Source organism: Neopelma chrysocephalum, unplaced genomic scaffold, assembly GCF_003984885.1.
Source record: "Neopelma chrysocephalum unplaced genomic scaffold, ASM398488v2 Primary Assembly neopelma1_44, whole genome shotgun sequence".
In the NCBI taxonomy this organism is placed as follows: Eukaryota; Metazoa; Chordata; class Aves; order Passeriformes; family Pipridae; genus Neopelma; species Neopelma chrysocephalum.
Window position 1 is genome coordinate 2059339 of NW_020897703.1, and position 22444 is coordinate 2081782.

Below are 22444 nucleotides of genomic sequence, written 5' to 3' on the forward strand. Positions count from 1 at the left end.
GTAAAGAGTGGAGGGTGGAACTGTGAAGGCAATTAAAGGACTTGCAAAGTCCTTTAAGTAGAGCCTGGAACAGGGCCAGCAGTGAATGCAAACTAATTGAATCCTTGTATAAATTCTTTAATTACTTCAGTGTGCACACAAAAAACAGTAAGTACCAAGTTGATTCTATAGACTAGGCAGCAAGTCTGACCAGTTTTATGGAATCATTCTACAAGCTCTCTGATTAGAGGAGGTAATGGAGCCGGGCTGCAGCCGCAGCAAATGTAGTGTAAATGGAAATCAGTACAACAGGAATCTGCTTTTGCACATACTCTCCTTGCAGCTCATTGTCTCCTCCTTTTGCATGTAGGAAATCAGTCAAGCCCTTATGGTCCACCCTGCTGTTGAGTAAAACATGGCATCAAAAAGACATCATAAAAAAGAAAACCATGACCAAGGCAGAGGGCTCTTCCATGAATAACTAAAAGAATAACTAACAGGGTTGAAAAAGCCAAAAGCTCATAGGAGAATTCAAAGTGATTCTGCCTTAAAGCTTTTGAAAATGGCCCATGGCCAGATGGAAATGAGTTCATTTAACATATGACTTATCCTTTTCATTTTCTTTGAATGGCATGTAGCTCCAAATAATCTTTCAGCTTGGTTACATTCCTGGTTTTTTTCTTCCTATTGAGAAGTTGTTATCCCACATCTCTAGCTCCCTTGACTTAGATAAAGTATGGAACAGAGCTGGCATCAAGCGAAGAAGTGGTGAAGTGTAATAGCCAGCTCACTAACAAAATCATTATGGGATGTTTTTAGTGTAGCAGCTGCCTTGGGATCAGTAATAATTAATGCATTTAGTAATAAGCCTGTGGACAGAGTATGTTGAGGCTCATCAAATACCTATCTGCACACGTTGAGATGTTGCCATCAGAACCCTGTTTCCTTACATCTGTTGGCAGGTGAGGTGTGCTGTCTTTTCACAGAAATCAGGCAAAATGTGCTGCTGGGTGTTGCATTTTATGCACAGTTTGTTTATACCAGGCATCCTAGAGGAAATTGTTAAAAAGCCTGCAGACTTTTGACAGCAAGAGCTGATTAATCTGTGCCACTAAGATAGTGTGTGAGCCCTCTGGAGCAGGACCATCTTCTCTAGCTTGTTTACACAGTACCTGTCACACCGGGATGATGCTCCCAGGCCCGGGTTCTCCAGCACTGCTTCTGTTCAAACAGTACCTGCAAGGGCCAGGGGGCTCATCCTTTCTGGTGAGGCCACAAATCCCCTTGTGAAAGAGAGCCTAAATTATCAGTTTGGGTGGTCCAGTGTACCTGGAACCTACAAATGACTGGATTGTGGAAATTCCTGCAGGAGGGGAGGTTTGTTTACCTTAGAGATGTGTAGTAAAAATGGGAGAAAATAAACATGGCAGACAATAGGGTGGCAGGATTGAAAGAGTGTGGGGTATGGGTATTCTCTTGTGGTGTGCCAGCTACTGTAGCAGGATTAATTAATAGAAGGAAGGCCCTGTAATAAAAGTAAATCAGATTGTTTTCCTCATAATTATGCCACTAGTAACGATCCCCAGTTGGAGTCAGTGAGAAGGTCAGAGTCAGTGCTGCAGTTGCAGTCACTTTGGAGCAGGGGCTGTCTCTGATCAATGTTTGCATAATATCTGTTCCAGGGAACATTCTCAGGGCTGTTATGATCTATTAGCTGGACTGTGCTGTTACTTAAGAGAGAAATGTCATATTGAAAATCCATGGGCACAACTGTTGATGACAAAAGGAGGAGTCACAGAGCACCCACTGGAGTGTCTTCTGGAACTACCCTGAGTAGATTATGTGCAGTCTTACCCGGGTGGGCTCTCCATTGATCTAGGTCAAAATTGCTGAGCTACCAACGCTGTAATTAAGCAGCATTTATTGAACTGAAGTGCAGTGGATACATACAAAACAAGTTTGAAGACACATACAAGACAAGTTTGAAACCAAACCAAAACACACACCATCCCCTGCGAAGGTATTTGTTAAAATGCCTCTATGGATAGAAAATCAGGAGTAAATGCAAGAATATGTCAAAGTCACATTAGACCATATGAAATAATGGGTATAAGGGTTACTGGTGATTTCCTTAGTGGACTGCTGATGGTGATGGATGTAATCTTTGCAGAAGGAAGTGAAAAGAGAGGATGGGGAGGTGTGGAGAGCTGGTCCAGAAACTGAGTATTTACTCTGGGGAATGGAGGGATCTTTCTGCACACACACTCAGCTCCTCTTCCCTTTACTGGCAGGATAGGTCATGACCTAAGGAAAAGAGATATCCCACTGGATCGTGTGTGTTCCAAGCTCCCAGTTTGGAATTACTGCTGTGTGCCATCTCTACTGACACCTCTGTGCAGCTGAGATGGGCATCTTTAACCTCTCTGAAAGTCAGATAATTCCAAAATTGGTGATCAGGTTTGCAGGAGTCGCTTTATAAACATCAGCAATGGGTACATGCGTAGTTAATCCAGACTCCATGCTATCTGGGAAGGGTGGGGAAGAGAGAAGGAAGAGCTTCAGGTGTTTATCCCAGAAAACAGTATCCAAGGGGGATGTGAATGACACATTAATTGTAATGCATCAGGGACAGGGAAGAAGGGAGGAGTTTTTCTGCAAAAACCCACTTGTATTTAACCTAAAGGATATAGATTGCATATGAACAAGTACTTTTATACCCATTTTATATTTATGGGCTGAAAGCTTTATAAATGCAAGGACAGGCAGGTTCTAGATCAGCGGCACAAGGTGGATGGGGGAACTGCTGCTAATGTGGAATTTACTACATTTATCACAGCAAGGGTATGAAAATACTGCTAGTAAGAGTAAGAGACTGGGTAGTCTCTGGAAGCATTGCTTGTAAGAGGAAGGCAGTAGATTTGACAACTCTTCCAGTTGCATATCCATGATGGTGCTTTTTTTTTTCTCTTGTTAAAAGTTTGCTTTCTTGAGATCCAATTCAAGCCATGCAACAATTTGGAGTGTAGTTGTTGTATTTTGGGGTTTTTTATTGTTTGTTTCCCCAAGGGCATTCTTGACCTCATCCTTTGTATAGGCTGAACTTAATGGAAGCAGGCAGGTGAAACAAGGGGGAATTAGATGGGTACAGCTGGTGAGATAGTTAAACAGGGCTGTGATGCTCAGCACCACTACCTTGACGTGGGGTGTAATTATAGTTACTGAGCTTTTTTTTGCAAAACAGCAAGTGCTGAGAGCACACCTTGCAGGCTGCTGAAATCTCCAAGCAATGATTACTTTGTTTCTCAGTGTTACCTCTGTATTAGTCTGTAACAAGCCAGAATGGAGTTCTGATATTTAGATCTCCTCCAAATGAACCTAAAGATTTCATTATACTTACACCAGGATAGTGTTTTGCAGACCATTACTTTCTACTTGAGAAGTCGATGGATATTTTAAGATCTTAAATCCTCTGTTTGCTAGAAAACTCCACACATTTCTCGCAGGTATTATTTATGTAAAAGATGTAAAAAATAGCTGAATAAAAAAAATAAATCACGGATGCAGTAACTGTCCCATATTTGACCTGATTCTCAGTTGCATACTGTTGTGATTCTCTTTCCAAACAATATCCTTTAATCTAATCTTAACACTCTTGCAAAAATGGGAAAAGACATTGACTTTGATAACTGTGAGTGCACACCAGCTGAGCTGCTTTGGGGATGTTGAATCTTTATTTAGGAGGTTAAAATGAAAAGTAAATGTTTCTAAATGGGTAGCTGGGCGTTCTTTCTGTTTTGGTGGCAGAAATTAGCTAGACAAAGTTATATTTGGGCATCCTTTACCCCACCTTCTTTGATTTTTGCCACATATTCAAAATACATCTTTAAGGGGATTTGGATGGTTGGTTTTTGTTTTAATTAATATTGAACAGAAACATGGGAAACATGGTCCTGCTGTCTTTCCTTGTGTAGTCCTTGTGTGCTTCTGGCTCCCTGGAATGATTGCCCTGCCCTTAGCGTGGCTATGGAATGTACAGCAAGGAAGGGGTGTCTGTTCTGCTCCCATCTTGTGCTTCACATGGAAAACACGAGTACACAAATTTAAAAGCATGGCTAAAGGGCCATTCCTGTGAGAAGAAAGGGAATGATAAGACATGTTCTTAGGGGACACTGGTATCAGAATTCAAGATGACCTATTTTCTCTTTTTTTACTGATAGTTTCTCCTGAACTGGTCTCTTTAGGAGTCATTTGTGGTTGTTGCTATACAAGGCAATGGAGCTGTAAAGAGGCTGTGATAACCTCATATATAATAACTTCCATTTATTTCAGTACTTACAGCTGATGTGTCTGGCATCAGTGGGTGTCCAGCCCTGTGTTGTAGGCTTTCTTCTTGGCAGAAGTACAAAAGCAATGCCTTGATTTTGTTTCCATCGTTGACAGGGGGATACAATCGCTTCCTGTGACTCCTCTGGTGTGATGAAGCTCTGGGACATGCGGAAGTTGGTCCCTGTTTTATCCATCGACGCAGGCCCACATCCTGCCAACCAGGTCGCCTTCGATCACTCTGGTAGGATTCTAAAACAACCTTTTCTACCTAAGGGTTTGTTTTGAAATCTCTCTCCTCCCTTTCTGGTTCTGAAGCCAGATAGCACGTGTGAAGCAGCGTAGATGTGTTAATTTTTAGGAAGAATTGCCCGGTTGTGCCAATGATCAATACATTTGTTTTCTGTGGACTAAACAGCCAAATCAGACTCCATTCATATAAAATGAAAATGTGCAATAACAAAAAGTACAACTAGTTACAAAAATATTACCTAGAATACAGAACTGACCAACGGAGGTAAAAAGCTCAGCGAGATTACCTGTGTTCTAGTGATGTTTATTGTCCATTACTGTTTGTTCTTTTATTTGCTAATTCTGTAGTTGCATTTCATAACCAATCTTACTAAGTCCTCTAACAATTGCCTCAGAACTTCATTGTGTTGACAGGACTGCTTACTAGGCACAAAGAACTGAATTAACCAGTTATTTTTCATCATCAACCGTGTATTACCATGTCAGCAATATTGTGAGTGAGCATGCTTTTTCATTTGAAGAGGGGCTGTTCTGAAAACAGTTTGTTTTAAAACCAGTATTAATCTTCCCTTCCAAAGCACAGACAAACATTCGTGTTGCAGCACAGAATTAGATCTTAGCTTAGGAAATCGTTTTGCTCAAAGGTAGTACAACATGATATGATATACTATAATAATATATAATGTAAAATATATAGGTATATTGGAAAAAAGTATACATTTGCATTGTATGTTCATAAAATATAAAGCTTTGAGAGATAATTAAGGAAGCATTAAAGAAAAATAATAGTATGATATTCTGCCATAATGACCCACATACTGTGGAACACATAATGTCAATATATTGAGTCACTTGGCAGAAAACCTTGCCATCAAATTCTAGATTATTTGTATAGTGATTTCACAGATCTCTCTGCTGTATCATTAAATAAGGTATTTTCATTTCCAAGGGAGTAAAAATGCATTGACATTTAAACTGTCCATTTTTGGACAGTTTCCCAAAGACAAGTTTAACCACTCTTGTATTTATGTGTGTAATTTGGAATGAGAGCTCATTTCTTGTTCAGGAGGATGTGAAGAAGTTTTCCATTTTTGTTTCTGGAGTATAATGTTGGCTCATTCGCAAAGGAACCGCATCCCTGAAAAACACATTTGCAATATTTCTGGCCAGATGGGAACTTTCCAATAGAAAGGTTATCGGCTTCAGGTAATCTGAATGGGCACTTTTTTCCATCATTTGGATAAAATCCAAAGTTTTCTCTGCAGGACTAAGCACACAACAGAGATTTCAGATCAGGGTGGATGATGGCAGAGAAGCAGAATGCAACAGGATGCAATCCCAGCTATAAAGATAGGAAAATACCTGGCTAAGGCTCTTGCTGTAAGAGGGATAGTCCCCGTGTCACCTGAGCAGGGACAGAGGGTGAGCGACCCATCCCAGGCACTGTCCATACACACAGACTGCTTTTTTTGGCTAACGCTGGAGTTGCCAAGCCAACTGAATCAAAGTGAGCCTAAATCCTAAAATGGCCTTTGGTACATCAATTAGAAGTTGAATGGTGCTTGTCTTCGACAGCAAAGCACTGGGTAAAATGATCCAGCAGGTTCCTGCAGTGTTTGTCTAAACAGTCATTCATGGGTTTGATCAATCTAAACTCTTCTGTCTGTCATTTGGGTGGAGTTAACTAAAAAGCATGTCAAAATAAGTCAAACAGCCAGAATACTCCAGAAATAAATGGTGATGGGAGAATATATCCTGTGTTTAACAGCTGGGGAGTGGGACATCTGCCTCATTCAGGATCTCTGTCTGTGGAGCAGCTTGGGCGGATTTTCCTTATCAAAGCATGGCTGAATTTCCAGCTGTATCCCTCAGTCTCTCTGGGTGGTGTTACACCACCAGTGTAAAATACTTGAGTGCATTAATAGTCACAGACACAAATTGTTCAGCATCTTACAGGTGGATTTAATTACCAGATTAGAGAGCCATGGTTGAGCAGGTCTTTTCTTCTGCCCAATAATTATTTAAATGAGAGCTAATAATGATAGAAGGGGTTTATGAAAAGTTGGGCAGTATCAGCAAATGAGATTGAGGTCGGAGATAGTAAGGCCCCACCTAATGGAAGAATTTTGTTTGGTTTTCCTTTGTATTGTTTTCAAGTCATTATTGTTGCAAATGCAATGCAGACAAGCACATCTTACCTTTTGTTTTTAACTGGTATTATCTTTGTCAGTATGACATGCACGGGGTGGGAGGTGCTTCACGAGGAGCCAGTACCAAGGAGGAGTTTATAAGTTACTGGGGCTCTCCTGACAGCATTGTTGGGGATGGCCCTTGCTACCTTGAGTGATCTGAGTGCTATTCATGGCACAGATGCCTGACCATAGAACAGTTTTCTTTCTTCTGAGTCGTTTCACACTCAGAACTGAAATAAGTTAGTGGAAAAAGTTGTGTATAAATCTTTCTGCTTCAGTTGCACTCTGCCTTAGCTTTTCTTTAGCTCAGCTTAGAGGTGGACTTTTCCAAATCCCATATTTGTGAATGAGGAGAAATGAACTACATAATTAATTACAACTGCACTTCATGTGGCTTTTCTGCTTTGCCTCAGTCTTTCTGAAACAAGCTGGTGGTATTTCAGTGAGAGGTGGTGATGGAGCTGCCTTGACTCAGCCCACTGGGGGTAATGCTTTTCACTACAGTGCTTAATAACAGAAATTATTCTGATATTATATACAAAGAACATGTCCCTTGAATTCTGTGCGCCGTGAATGGTCTCAGAGAGAGGACTGACAGTGGTTACTGTGCAAGATGATCCACAATGTAGCTAATTTTTAAACTGAATTTCCTTTTATTTTTTCATATGCAGTTTAACCAGTATCTCCATGTGCATATATTCTCTCATGAATCCCTTAAATGCCCTCTTGTAATCACCTTTTGTTTCCAGTTGCTGTTTTGAAAATGTAAATATGATTAATCACAACACAGCGTTGCATATGTAAGACGAGCTCTAGAAGGTTCCATTTAATATGCTATGATATATTTATTTATCATCATAGCACATTAAAACAAACCAACCAAACAAACCCCACTTCACAGCAACAATCCAAAAAGCAAGAGAGTTACAATAAGGCCAAGGGAAACCAAATAATATTTGGAAAAAGGTACCGCTTTATTTAAATAAATAAAATCTATTTATTTTAAGATCTAGAGGTACAGGGAGGTGTTATCATTTAACCTGCTTCCATCCAGGCTGGGCCTTGTTGCTCTCAGCAGGAATAAATAGCCTTACCATGCCTCTGGCCATCTCCAAGGGCTATAGGCAACTGTTTTATTCCAGGGAAAAGGATATTAAAAGAAAAATAAAAGTTGCAAATGAGTGTGAAAGTTGAGAAATGGCAGGATCAAGATTATTTTGTGATAAAAGTGGTTTATTTTAGGAGACAAATACTGGGGATGCAGAAGACACACTGACAGTGAACAGATGGTGCCACTGTCAGCCATGCTGGGGTCAGGGCAACTGTTGCGTGTTGCTATCTAAAGCAAACTTAATTTGCTTTGATGTCACATGACATCAGATGACGTCACCACAAGACAGCCACCACTCCAATGGGTGCCAGTTGTTTGCTCTTCCTCTGGAGCTGGTTTGGGTGCTAAATAGTGCTCTAAAGAATTTGTTTCTCCGTATTACCCACCCTTTACTGAACACAGAATTATTGACAGGATTTTCTGGGATGCCATTGCTGAAGCATTTCCAATATCTACACTTGCTATTACTGATAATATCAAAGCCACAAGTGATCCACACAGACGTCCTGAGGGACGGGGATATGGACATTAAACGTCAAGTGGTCGGAATTCCTGCTGATACTGAGTCAGCAGGTAAAGTTCCAAAATCCCAGTTTTCAGATTCCTTGTCTGGCAACAATTTGTGTGCTCAGAACAGAACTGGCAAACATAGTCCTTGCAAATTGATCATGCAGTGCCCACTCCATTTTCTCTTTGATGTCCTCAGTTTTTGTTGGTATACTGGCTGCAAAAACAAGATTATGTTGAGGTGACAGAGCCAGGTGTCTGTCTTTTCTTCTTCTTCCCTTCACATTTTTGGTTAATTCATAGAATCATAGAATCAGCTGGGTTGGAAGGGACCTCCGAGATCATCAAGTCCAACCCTTGATCCAACCCCGCCGTGGTTCCCAGACCATGGCACTGATGCCACATCCAGTCTCATCTTAAAAACCTCCAGGGACGGAGAATCCACCACTTCCCTGGGCAGCCCATTCCAATGTCTGATTACCCTCTCTGTAAAGAATTTCTTCCTAATATCTAACCTAAACCTCCCCTGGCACAGCTTAAGACCATAAAATGTTCTGATTTCAACTTCTTTCCTCCTGCCTCAGTTTACAGGATAGCTTATGTTGATATGAAGAATGATCAAAAGATAATTTAAAACAACCACCCCCACACTAAATAATGGTATAATATTCAGGAATAGGCAGGAATATTTTCCAGTATCATTCACAGGACATTAAATGGTGTTTTGTCCCCAGTATTGACCTCTTGGGTGCTCCATTAGTGACTGTCCCAGGTGCATTTGTGAATACTGCAAAATACTGAAGCACAGAAACCAGTTCCTGATATGGAACCCCTGGCAAGACTTACAAAACCCGCCATGAGAATTGTTTGCTTTGTTCCCAGTGAGGGTGGATTGTGATATTTGCTCTTGGACAACTGCGCTGAATTCCCCTAAGTCAAGAAAAAATCCTTAAACTTGACTAGTAGAACAGATCCCAAAGGAATACTAAGTTTGCTGGTGCCCCTAAACTGGGAGGAGCTGTCGACTCCCTGGAGGGCAGAGGGCCCCGCAGGGACTAAAGTATTACACAGCATCCAAAGGAGGAGCACGAGGATGGGGAAGGGTCTGCAGGGGAACCGTGTGAGGAGCAGCTGAGGGCACTTGGTCTGTTCAGCCTGGAGGAGACTCAGGGGAGACCTCACGAGGGTCTTCAACATCCTTGTTGCCAAATCCTCTGAAATTGTTGGGATAAATAAAACTCTCTAATGCCGTGGTTTTAGTGTTAGAAAGCAAGGCATTGCTTTTATTCAGAGTGCTGGGGTGTGTATGTGGCTGACCAAAATCCTGCCTCCATACAGACACCACTTTTTCACCTATTTATACATTTTTGACAGACAAAAGACATTAATGTTCATTGGTCCTTAATTACATAATTCTCTTTCATTTGTTAGTATCCTACCTCTTATTGGTTATTAATTTCTTGCTTTCTATGCTAATTAAGTCCACACTTTTAGTCTTTTTAGTATCTTTTTCCCCCGGTAGGGACTTTGCAGCATGTATACTGAATTCTTTGTTAATTCTTTTCTTTATGACATAAAAACCTTTCTTCCATCTTTCCTTCCTTCCTCCCTTCTTTTCCTTCCTTCCTTCCTTCCTCCCTTCCTTCCTTCTCTTTTCCTTCCTCCCTTCCTTCCTTCTCTTTTTCTCTCTCTTCTTCTCTCTTTCTCTCTTCTTTCTTTTCTTTTCCTTCTTTCTCTTCTTCTCTTTCTCTCTCTTTCTTTTCTTCTTCTCTCTCTTTTTCTCTTTCTTTTTCTTCTTTCTTTCTCCTCTTGCTTTCTTTCTGTTTCCCTGTTTCTTGCTTTCTCTGTTTCTCTGTTTCTCTTCTCTGTTCCTCTTCTTCTCTGTCTCCGTTGCTCCGTTTCTCTCTCTTCTGAGAATGCTGGGGGCATTCTGAGAGGACGCTGATTTTCTGTAAGGACTCTTGTCCCTCCCCTACAGCCTGAACTTACCTAGAAAGTATTATCTCCAAACTCCTTCTCTCTATTTCACTGTAGCCAGGCCAGTCTTTCTGAATGTCTTTAAAGAAATGTTCCTCCAGACTGGAGGAATTATCCTTTGGATTCGGGTTGGCTACCTACAGGCAAACCTTTTTCTGATACCTTAAATTGGTACCATTTAAGTGGCACTGAGGAGATAAAGCTTCATCTTGGTAGGGTGGGGAGTTTTCTAGGATGGAAGAAGCTCTTCATTGCTGGGAAGCTGTACAGTGGGGTTTGTAATTGGTGGCTGAATTGGCAGGGGACACACCTGCACCTTTCAGATCCCAGGAGGTGACTGTGTCCACATATAAAGAGAACTGGAGTAAGACAAGATCTTTACTCTTTCCCACTTGTTTTGCAGTTTCTGAAGCTTGCTTTTTGTATTTGTCTCCCTCTTGATTACAGATAAAGTCATGCACGATGGGAGAAAAATCCTCTAGTACAGAATTTACCAGTAATCTTTTTAGAGGCATCTGATTTTGCCCATATAGAGCAATTATTTGCTGACATTAATGTGTGTGTTTTCTTTGTGACCCCCATTTCTGACTAAAAAGCTTTTTTCATTACAGCACTTTATTGCTCTGTGTTCTTTAATCTCCAAGGCAGATTACTTGATAACATCAATTGATTAGGGTGCTTTTCCCCTTGTGGTTCAGTGCCTGAGTCCCTGCCTCAGTTCTGACTATGTATGTGCTGTCACAGGCAATACAGTCTCGACTTGGGTAATTTTCACTTGATTGAAGTTATTGCCAATTAACACAAACTTCTGATCACTGATTCTGGGTTTTGACAAAAGAGAAAACATGAAGAATTAAACAACTGTTTAAATAAATGCTTTTTCTCCCCTTTCCCAGTCTCTGCATAAGCCAAACCTCTCTCCTTCCCCCTTCCTAGTCTCTGCCTGCCCTATTTTTGCTGCAGGCTGCACCCCATTATCCCCATTCCTTTGGTGCAGTAACGGGTGATGCGGGAGGTTGGGGTTGTGTGTGCAGAGCCTTCTGTGTGACACTCCTCCTGCTCCCTCTCACTCATCCCCTCTGCTCCAGGCTCTCACTGCTTCCCTGCAGGTCGCCCCCGGGCCACAGGTGTGTATCAGTGGATGGACATTAATTGGGGGCTTTGTGTAAATTAATTGGGTGTCGGTGCATGAGCTGATGGGGCAGCCAGGCATGAGCTGGGGGCGTTCATGCACAAGGGAATTGGGTGCTCAGGTACGAACCACTTGGATGCATTGGTTGGGCACTCGTGTAGCTGTAGTAAACTCTGCAAACTGATGCTCAATATGCAAAGAGAACTTCATATATAGATAGACTGAAATAGATGTAATTCTTTGGATTTGTCCTGGCACTTGGTTTTTTACACACAGCTCAGAAAACTCCCAGTTCTGGTTATTAGTCGTTTTGGACTTGCTACAGTGCTGTAACTCCTCCTAGCAGGGTGGCAAGGTGATCCAGCTGTGGGTTTGGAACACATCTTTCCAATTCCTTTGAAGCATTTGCTCTTTACCTTGAGAATTGAGACTTATTTTGCTGTCTGCTTTGCTTCTCATTCAGGCTTTTCTCAAGTCAATTCGTAAAGCATAAGCCACAATCTTGTACATCACTTGTTCCTCTCCTTTCTCTCATCAGGAATTGTTTAATGTCTCTCCCATCAGAACCCTTTGATTTGCTATGGGTTCAGCACTCCAAGACCTGTGTGTTTTCACTGCATCCTTACACAACTTCTCCATATAAACTAAGGATTCACATGGTCTGTTCTTTTAAATATAATTGATCCACATTCTCAGAGATTTTGCTTAATGAGCACAAATGCAGCCACCTGCATATCTTAGTTTGCTATTTATTATTTGGTGATCAGCACTTTCAGTTTGTCTTCACTTTCTTCTTGGCTTCAGCTCATCTCCAAGTGCTGTGTCAGTGCTGTGCATGTGAGCTGTGTGTGCCTCCTCTGTCTCTGCAGATACTGGCCAAGCACCAGTCAGGAAAAAAACCCTCTTCTTCCTTCCTTCCAAAATGTGGTAGGGCTAAGTACCAAAATTAGGCCTTTTGCTTTATACTGGCAAACTGAAAGCAGTCGTGAGTCTCCATTTCTCTTTTGTCTTGTCTATCTCTCTCTTTCTCTTTCTCTTTAATCCAAACTTGAGTATCCCTTATAAAACTTTTCTTTAAAGTCCATGATATGTGTTTGGTCCATGTCTGAATGTGCATCTCTACTTTAAACTGATCTGGGGGAGATAAACTTCCAGGTCCACCATTTGTTGACCTTTTTTTTTTTTTTAATACAGGCAAAAGATTTTCAAAATCAATACCTTGGGTAGAGGAAATAGAGGGCTGGTTCACCTCAGCCACACTGGCAAAAAGGTTTTGTCCTTTGCACCTCAAAGCTGAAATCACTGCTTTGGCAGAGCTTTGCAATAAGCAAATGCTGTTGCCCCAACTGTATGCTCTTCAACACTGCACCAATATTGATGTTCTGTCCCCAGGGAGCCTGCCCAGCCTGTGTGTTTGAACTGATGAATCCATTAGTGGAGTCCCTGGAGAGATTCAGGTGCGCTCTGAGTTGCTTTACACAACTCATGCCCTATTTTCCAGTCCTGATCATGCTGCTTAGCTTGGAAGTGAGATTGACAACGCTGCCCTGTGGACCCCCTTTCTCTGAGGAGTGCTTACAACATCTGTTGACCATCCTTAATTGCTCCTCTGGTCAGCATGGGAGTAAAAGGATGTGCTGGAAGACTACATTACTCAACAGTAATTCCTTCTCTCGTAATTCTCCCTCCTTCCCTCGCTGCTGTTCTATGTAATTTTTTTCTCATTCTCAACATTTGTTTTCCTGACCATAAAAATTTCCTAATTTGGAGGCAGCGGGTAGATTGGAACGTACACAAATATGAGCTGATTGACAGATCATTTTGTCTGCTTGTTTCACGGGGACATGAAACTATCACACTCCTTATTTCTGACCGTTGCAGTTTGCCGAAGGGAAAAAGCTGGCAATGAATTTTCCCCCTTTGTTGATCAGGAGAAGAGCTGTGCTGTGCAGTGTTTCTGGTGTGTCATGACCATTTTTCAATACAAGGAAGCACCACAATATTTAAATACGCTAGAAGGGAAAGAAAAGGGATTCTGAAAATATGACTTTCAGTACACACATAATTTAAAATGTATGAAATATTTGTCATTTGGAAAGGAAAGGGAGGTGGCTTGGAACCCCCTTCTTTTACATTTTTTGCCCTAGTTGCAGATAGTTTTGTCTCTGGCTGTGTTTGCCGAGCTAATGAGGGTGGGGACTGTGTACTACTGCAGGCAATTGCTTTGAGCGCTGAGCACTTTGAAGAGATTAGCCCCATTGATATTCCCTTCATCTTCGTTAGAGAGGAATGCTTCCTTCCCTGGAGTGCAAGGAGATGGACAGCTATTTAATAGAGCCAGCCTTTTTCAAGTAGATACTGTAGTCCTAAATATTCCCATCTCACTTGCCTGCATACACCCGGCATAAAAACAATGTTCTGGAGGCCAGGGTTGTACCTCATTAGAGCAATATATTGACCTGGTCGGGGTTTTTTTGAGGACCCCAGGTTGATTGGATTATTGTCTGACTGGTTAAATGTTATTCTTCAAGGAGAAGCAACAGTTTCAGCTGTTCAGGCAGTCAGCCAAAACGTGGTGATGAGCAAATTGTTTGTTCCAAGAGTAAATGAAGGGAATGTCCACATGATTTTTGCCATCCTTGTATTAAACTAACAGAAGCTGAAAATTGGAGCTTTATGGATCCCAAGTGAGGCATAACTGATCAAAATTTTGATTCTCCGGCAGCTATCCACAAACTGAATTAAAATGGTTTGCAAGAAGTTGGCTTTTTTTCTAATATCATTTTAACTAGGCACAAGTCTTAAAATAATAATGTATTCAACATCTCATCTCTAGCATTTACTGCTTTTGTAACTTTACCAGGTCCACGGGTTCTATTTTATATTTATTTTTGATATTAATTCCAGCTCACAGAGTGCTGCAATTAGCAAATTCCCGCTTTGAATGTATTTACAGTGATAGAATGAGAACTCCTTTCTTTTACTCAGACTGCACAGCCCCATCCCAAGCCTGGCTTAGATACAAGAGCTTCATCTCCTGATTAACTTATTCCTGCAGACAGTCAGAGAGTAAGGACCTCTGAAGGTCACCACAGCCTTTCTTCCGTGAAAGCTCCTCTTAAATATCGACAGCTCTCCGGGCCTTGTGTTCTGAGTACAGCATCTGTATTGCATGTGCAGGATGGATCAATACTGCATTCATCATTCATATCCTGAAATAAAAGAAAGGGATTTTTGAAATAAGTTATGCTACTGATCTAGGATTTGTGTGTGCTCTGTGTGTGTTAAAGGTGCGAGATGGAATGGCCGTGGCGTTCTCTGCCAAGGACTGGATAGGGCCGGGAATCTGCAAGGGGACAGCGATTTGTGTCTCTGTCACTGTTGAAATGAGGTGGATGTCCATCTGGAATCAGGAGTCATTAGCTAGCTTGTAGCTTGGTGGAATGATCCAGACTTGAGTTGGGAGTGTAGAAAATATGCTTATGAAAGAAGAAATTGGGTGGTTTTGTTTAAGGGAAGCTCATACTTAGAGAGGAGACAGAGTCCATAGGGACTGGATGCTTTGGAGTGACTGCCTAAGTATCTCAAGTACATTGTTTCAAACTTAAGGATAATTTAGATAATTTGGTCGGTTTACCCACTGCTCTTTTCCCTTTCAAGAAGAAAAGTTCATATTTTGAATCGAAAGTAGGAAATGAAGTGTCAGACAGTTTCATATAAACCCCTCCAATCTTTAAAACTATCCATAACCAGTATTTAGCTTTTCCCTTTTTGGAGGTAAAAACTATGCCAGTCTATGTTGAATTTGAGTAACTCACTTTCAGTAACTCAAAACTTATATTTTTTGCAAACCTGCTATTTTTCTAATATTTGTTTTTTAAAGTAACTAAAGTCTAAAAGAAAATTATTCACCTCCAGATTACCTGTTTTGTGATTACCAAGAAAGTTTTGATTCTTTGAACAGCTCTTCCACTTGGTAAATGAAATATATTCATGAGCTAGTTCTTTTCAGAGCTTGGAAAGTGGCATCTCTTCTCAAGAAAGAGATCATCTTTGAATTAAAAGTATGCTGTCCTTAGCCCTTTTTTATTTTTATTTTATTGACAAATTGTCACAGGAGCTAAAATGCGTAATCATCAATAACGAGTGATCCATGGGGCTATGCAAAATATATTGATTAACAATATAATCTCCATACAGATGTCCTAGGAGTGCTTGTTATTTTTTATGGACCAATCTAGGACTCCTGCTTGCATTTCAAGGGCCAGGGGGAAGAAGGTGAGAGAGACAAAGTCCAGGGCATCTCTGCAGTTCCCCCCTGCTGCTGCCAGTCAGGACTGGCTGCACTGGTGGGTCATGTCCACGGAAAGGCAGCGTGTTGGCTGAGAGGGAAAAATTCTGCCAACTGCTCCTCCCGTGGGCTGTGCCAGCCCCTCTTTGTCAGGCCTGCATGGGCACAAAACAAACCTGTTGTTTCGAAGTGAACTGGGAGCCTGAGACAAAATCCCCGTTGTCGTGAAAGCCTGATTTTAATTTGTTTTTAGGGCTGCTCCACCACCAAGAAAATCCTAATTTAGATGCCTTTGAGGCATTGAACTTATGCAGAACTATTCCTCAGAGAAAATTGGATGCAATTTTAGGATTAGATAAGTGACCTAGGAGAGAGAAAGAGAGTGCAAAACTTGCATATCCACTTTGTCCAGATGGATATTCACTAGGAAACCTTCAAACTGCTCATAAATATTGCCTTTCCTTTTGTAAAGGCTCCCACCAGCAAGCCCATGGTCATTTCCTGGGCAGAAAGACATTTTTTGTACTGACGCTTTTGGGCAACTAAATAAAGTATTTGAATTCCCTTTTTCTTTCTGTGGCAAAATACTGTACATGATGATGAATGGGAAAATAAGCAAGGAAAGAAATTCTGTAAACAGCCTCCCAAGCCTGACTTGGATATTTGAGCTGTTTGTTTGGTTTGGGGTTTTTTCCCTGTGGAATGAACTTTCTTTACTTCTTTGCCCGTCTTTTAACTTGTGAAAATATCTTTTATGTAGAGCTGCTACCTCTCTGAGTGTCCCATGCTCTTGGGGAGTAGAGTAAAATCTACTTATTTTTAGAGTCCACTTACTTTTAGTCTTTCCTCTCTAAACTGAGTGAAAAAAAGGAAATATCCTCTTTTTTCCCGCTTCTAGAATAAAGCCAAAGAGGGTGGCGATGACAGAGAGTTCTTTAATGTTGGGTCATGTCAAGCATCATTCCCCCTTCAGTATTTTATATTGTAGATGAATATGTGTGCAGTACCTCAGGAACCTGCCAGGAAACACAGCAGAGCAGAACCGCAGTGTTTTGGGTCATACAAAGGTCTCTTGTGCCAGACCCACCTCTGGCACTGGGCAGGAGGTGATGCTTAGGGAAAACACTGGTTTCCCTGCTGCTCTCCTGCAGTGCCCTGTGGACTGGGGACTCCCAGAGCTGCGGACCTCATGCACTGTGGTGTTCATGGGTCTGTTAAACTTCCCTCATCTTTTGGTTTGAAACTTCTTTATATTTCCAACAGATCCCATAGCTATGATGAAGTACTTCCCTGCCTTTGCTTTAAATCTCCTAGTGATATATTTTGATTCTCATACTGTGGGAATTAGTGAATAATTGTTCCTTGTTCAGCCTCTCCATGCTGGCACATCTTCCCCTGCTCTCTTTCCACAGCTGAAGTGTCTGTGTCTGTTTAATCTCCTGGATGCATAAGCCATTCCTCACCTTTCTTCATTTGTCGCCCTTCTGTAAGTCTTATTTTGGCTGCATGCTTTTGGAAACAGAGAAGGGGGACAAGTCCTCTATGATGTATTTAACATGTGCTTAAATCATGGTTTTAAAAGGAAGCCTAATGAGGTTTCCTGATTTTCTTCTCCGGGTTCCTCCTCCCCCCCCGAATAAATCTTAAATCTTGACATTATACCAAGCTGTTTTCAAAGAAAACAGGGTGACTGTGAGATCTCTCTCCTGACTGACAAAGACTAGTTTACTGTCCATCATTGGATTTGTATAATTAAGGATACTTTTGTTCATTTGAACCATTTCATGTTTCACAGAATTCAGTTTCATCTGCCACTAAATCCAGTAGCATCTTGAGATTCTTCAGTGGGTCTGTGAAATGTGCTGTTGTCTTGAAAAACATGAATAATTTTATACTATCAGTGCTCACCTTCACATCCTGTAAAATAATTTATATGTTGACTAGCACAGGTCCCAGAATAAATGTCACATTCTTCTAGTAATCTGTTCCTGTATTTTTCCTGACTGTGTCCTATTGGAAAGGTTCCATTTTTTCCCCCTCCCAACTTTGATCATCAAAACTTCTGGCAGTTCAAGTATGTCATGTCAGTCACATCACCCTTCCTCCTGTGCTTCCCAGCACCATCACAGACCTGGAGCAGATTTCTGATCTGTGGTTTCCTGCTGTAAAAGCTCTGGTAACTCTTCACTATGGTGTTACATTTCTCTGTGAATCAGCTAAATCTGTTTATTACACAACTGAGTTTATTACATCTGTAAAGAAATCAGAGGTACCAGCTGGCAGTTTCTCAGACTCTTTTCAGAAGTTGCTGTAACATTTTCCACCTTCCATTCCTCTGCCCCTTGGACCACGTAAACCAGTAGGTCTTGTACTTCAGTAATTATTTCAGTTAGTTTCATATTTAATGTTTTCTAAAACTCCTGTTTGAATACTCTCTGATTCTGGCAAGTATTTAATCACCTTAGTCCAAGATTTTGGGCTTTTATTCCCTTTTAAGAAACCAACGCAGCCTGTGCAGGATATGTTTTGGGAGTTACAAAAGCTGTCAGCTCTCTGCTGACACCCAGTTCTGGTGGCTCGTGGGATTGCAGCTGCTTGGGTATGGTCGAATAATGCGCAGGTGGCTTTGGAATCCATCACAGAGAAGAGGGATTTAGGCTATTGGGATATGGGGCACTTGGCTTTCTTTGCCAGACCTCATCTTTAAAAGAATAGATGACTCTTCCTAGTAAAGGAATGAGTCAGCAGTTCCTTCAGCCGAAGACGTACATCTACTTAATAGAAGGTGTTTTGTTGCTCAGCTGGATGTGCATCTGAAGTTGGATGGTAACATTAAAGTTGGATGGTGAGATCAGGAGTTAAATTGTTAAAGCTGTCCTTGGAGTGCAAGGTTCACTGAATTTGAGAATTTCATTGTGCATTCCATAAAAAAAGTGGAACTTAAAGCATAGTCTGTTAAATTCATTGCCTTCCCTGGCTTCCTTGCCAGAACTGTAGTAGTAGTAGTTGGTAACAGCCTTTTATTCAGGTTCATTCCTTTCTGTGTTCCAGACTGCAGCCACAGCTGTCTGCTTAAAACTCTAATATACAATTATGTGTATGTGGCTTAACAGGTCTTTCCTTACATCAGTGGAATTAGCCCTCTCCACTGGGGTCCAGTATTTGAGGGGGTTTTATTTTCTATTGTGTATTATTTTTCCTTCAGTTCCATACAGTAGCCAGTCAGCCTGAATGGCACTGGGAATATCTCTGATAGTATAATTGGCTTTTATAACAGTGACTGTAATTAATGATTAGTATTTTAGCTGTGCTTGCAAGCCAAGTTTAGGTACTGGCAAAATAAGGAGTCATTGGCTGATGGACCAGCAAAATAATGGGCTCCGTTTGGGCAGCTGAACCCTCTGAGTCAGACCCCAGGGAGGGCAGGTCTGTGCCTGTGCTGGCTTCGCTCAGCGCTGTGGCTCAGAGGGCTCCTCCACCTTCTTCCCTGAGCAGCTGCAATTGCCAGGAATGAGTGAACAACCTGCCTTTAGAAACTCATGGCCTTCCCCTTACAGCTCCTGCTTCTGAGTGTTTGAATGTGGGACTGCTGAGCCTCATGATGCAGGTATTGTGATTGATGGCAATTTTTATTTATTAATTAACACATTTGTTATAGGACATGTTTGTGTAAGTTAGTAGACAACTCTGATGCTTGATAGGATATTGCAGGCATAGTAAACACAAAATCGGGGAAAAAAAGGTTACTGAGTACAATGAACACTTCTTCCCTGCCATCAGAGCAAAGCATAGGGAAAGGAAACAGAAAAGGAAATCAAGAAGAAGAACCAGCCCCAAAGAAATTATTAAGCATCACCTCATTCAGAACCCCTCAGCTAAAGAAAAAAGATGCTCTCCTGAAATACCACCCAAAGTCTTACCTGGTAGGTATGGATCTGATGTTTGGAGAGAAGACTGATGTTGTTTGGTGGGCAGTGTTGAGCATCCCCATGGTGTCCTGTACCTTGTGCAGCAGGTTCTCTGTGGCAAGCCAGGACTTAGTGGGCCAGGGTAGGGGCTATCTTGAGTCTTGGTGTTGGTCCTTTCAAGGGAAGAGAAGTCTGAGCCTCCAATGTCCAAAGATGATTTCTTCTTGGCTTTTGTCTTACTCGATACCACGTGCTCTGGGTGGCTGTTCCTGTAATCCCCCTGAGCCAACCTCTGTCTAGCAGGCACCATACATTCTGTGCAGGGCATTTTCTGTGACATTGTAGGGGACCAGCTGAGCAGGTACGCCCTGAGTGCTGCAGCAGGCTGCTCTGGCTGTTAGTGGTTCATTAGGTCAGACATCCCAGCTCTGGGGTGGTTTTCAAACACAGCTTCACTGAGAGTCATAGTTTCACTCTCGTCTGCATGTGCTGCTGGCCTGAGGGCTCCTGGGGCTGCCCATTCAAACTCTTACACTAAGCAGGCACTCTGGTACATATTTTATAACAATTCCTTGTCATTCCTTTCTCATTTGTTTTCTGATGTTCCTTTCCTTTTGCTGCTATAAAAGCTCTTCTGTTCTTACATTTGATGTTCACTTCTGTGATTTGTCCTGATGTTCTCTGCAATTATTGTTTGAGTAGTACTGAGGGGAATGTCTGAATAATTCGGTGGAATGGATCCAAAATGATACAGACTGGGTTGCTCAAGAGATGAGAGCACAATCACACCATTAGCATAGATCTGACCTTCACTTTATGTACAAATACGTGCAGATTGCAGTCCTTTGGCTCTTTTGCAGTTTTGCTCTTAACACACATATTCACGATCTGTTTGGGCTTTTTGGAAGCATGTACTAAAAGCTGGATGAGGAGGTTTAACTTCCAGGAATTACTCCATTAGATGTGAAGCTGTTTTTTGTGTGAAGGTGTGGCAGAGTGACCATTAGGATCCTGCTGTTGTGAAATGGTAGATATTGTGATCCTGGTCACATTACTAGTGTGGCTCTGTCACTTGTGCTATGAGCACCTTGTGTGCCTGAATTTGAAGTGATCTGCACTGGACCTCTCTGTAGTGAGAGAAGAACCTCACTTGTTCTTCTCTTATAATTAATGGAGGAGAGGTGAGAACTGCACCCCAGTGCAGTGTGGCCATCTTCATGGAAACACAATGCCTGTCGGTACATCCTCTCCAGAACAGACACACCTAAAATCACAGAATCACAGAATGGTTTGGGTTGGAAGGAAACTTAAAGAGCATCTTGTTCCACCCCCTGCCATGGATGGGGACACCTTCCACTAGCCCAGGCTGCTCCAAGCTCCTTCCAGCCTGGCCTTGAACACTTGCAGGGATGGGGCAGCCACAGCTCTGGGCAACCTGTGCCAGGGCCTCACCACCCTCATAAGGAAGAGTTTCTTCCTAATATCTCATCTAAACCTACAACCTTTCAGTTTTTACCCATTACTCCTTGTCCTACCAGTACAGTTCCTGATGAAGACTGTTTCCAGCTTCCACATAGTTCTCTTCAGGTGCTGGAAGGCTGCTGTTAGATCTCCATGCAGCCTTCTCTTTTCCAGGCTGAACAGCCCCAGCTCTCTCAGCCTGTCCCCTTAGGGGAGGTGCTCTAGTCTGGAATTCAAGCATTTCATGTCTTCAGTTGTCCTAGCCCAACAAAAGTAAAAACCCCTTTTTATCCTCAGTGATTTAAAAGCAGCAAACACACGTCAGCCCATCTACTGCCACATACGTAATCAGTTTGGATATTTCCAAGCAAAACAAATACTTCCAAAGGAGCTATTGTGAACAGATGGACCAACATTCATAAAATAGGCAGTTCCCTCTTTAGGTGATTTGTTGGAATAAAAGGTATTGTTTCCATTGAGATTTAAACAACAGTTTGCTTAAATTATTTTTATATTTGCCCATTATATTGTGAGCATATGAAATGGGCAAAATGTTAAGAATAATTAAGCAGAGTGGTCCTGAATACCCTGGTGAGTCTGAAAAATCATATATAACAGTAAGCAGCTATCTGTGGAGCTGCCAATTCTACTTATATAAGCCCATCTGTTTACATCTACACCTGTTCCCTAAAGAAGAATACATCTTATGTGAAGAATTCCCACCAGATCCCTCAGATATTTTATCATTCAAGAATGTTCTTCCTGTTTGTTCTCTCTCTTTCCTTTATAAGAAACTATACAATTAATGTTTTCAGTGTGGTCTCTTAGAACATTTGCAAGACAAATGCTGGACTTAGCATATAAAATTAAATGAGTTTGTTCTCTTCTGATTCTGTAATGAATACAAATTGTTGCAAGCTATTTGCATATACCTTTGACTCAGAGTGGCTCATAGTCTTGTCTCTTGTTTCTCTCTCCCCTCCTACATCCTCATTTGGAATCCCTCAGACCATCTCTTGTTAAACCTAAGGTATAGGTTATTTTATGTCTAACTGATCATGTGGTAAGGATGTTTGCTGTTTACAGTATGTCAACTTCTTTTATTATAAAACTTATTTTTTAAAAAAAGAAAGATATTCAGGAGCTCCAGACTTTGTGTTTCCCTGTGTCCCCCAGTCCTAGGAGTTCTGCAAATGTACAGCTAGTGTTTTACTGCTGAGAAACAGCAGATATACATTCCCTGGTGTAGGTTCCATCCTCAGAGCTGCTTCAACAACAAAATTACCTGAATAACATCAGATATAAGCATGT

General features: G+C 41.6%; 1 protein-coding gene and 1 long non-coding RNA gene across 13 annotated transcripts in view; one reads left to right on the forward strand and one right to left on the reverse strand.

Moving 5' to 3' along the window:
* The window catches only part of LOC113965119 (von Willebrand factor C domain-containing protein 2-like), a 426515-nt gene that overhangs the window by 269814 nt on the left and 134257 nt on the right, over nucleotides 1–22444 (forward strand). For 11 of the 12 annotated variants that reach the window (XM_027678037.1, XM_027678035.1, XM_027678038.1 and 8 more), the window contains one exon: nucleotides 4420–4546. In XM_027678037.1, coding sequence (XP_027533838.1) covers nucleotides 4420–4546 — 127 coding nt within the window. Of the gene's footprint in view, nucleotides 1–4419; nucleotides 4547–5620; nucleotides 5761–22444 lie in introns of all 12 variants that reach the window. The other variant, XM_027678036.1, reaches the window with a different exon arrangement.
* Nucleotides 14346–19982, reverse strand: LOC113965127. Its single transcript, XR_003533449.1, has 2 exons — nucleotides 19685–19982; nucleotides 14346–14685 (listed from the first exon to the last, which is right to left on the reverse strand). It is a non-coding gene; the product is annotated as an uncharacterized LOC113965127 (long non-coding RNA).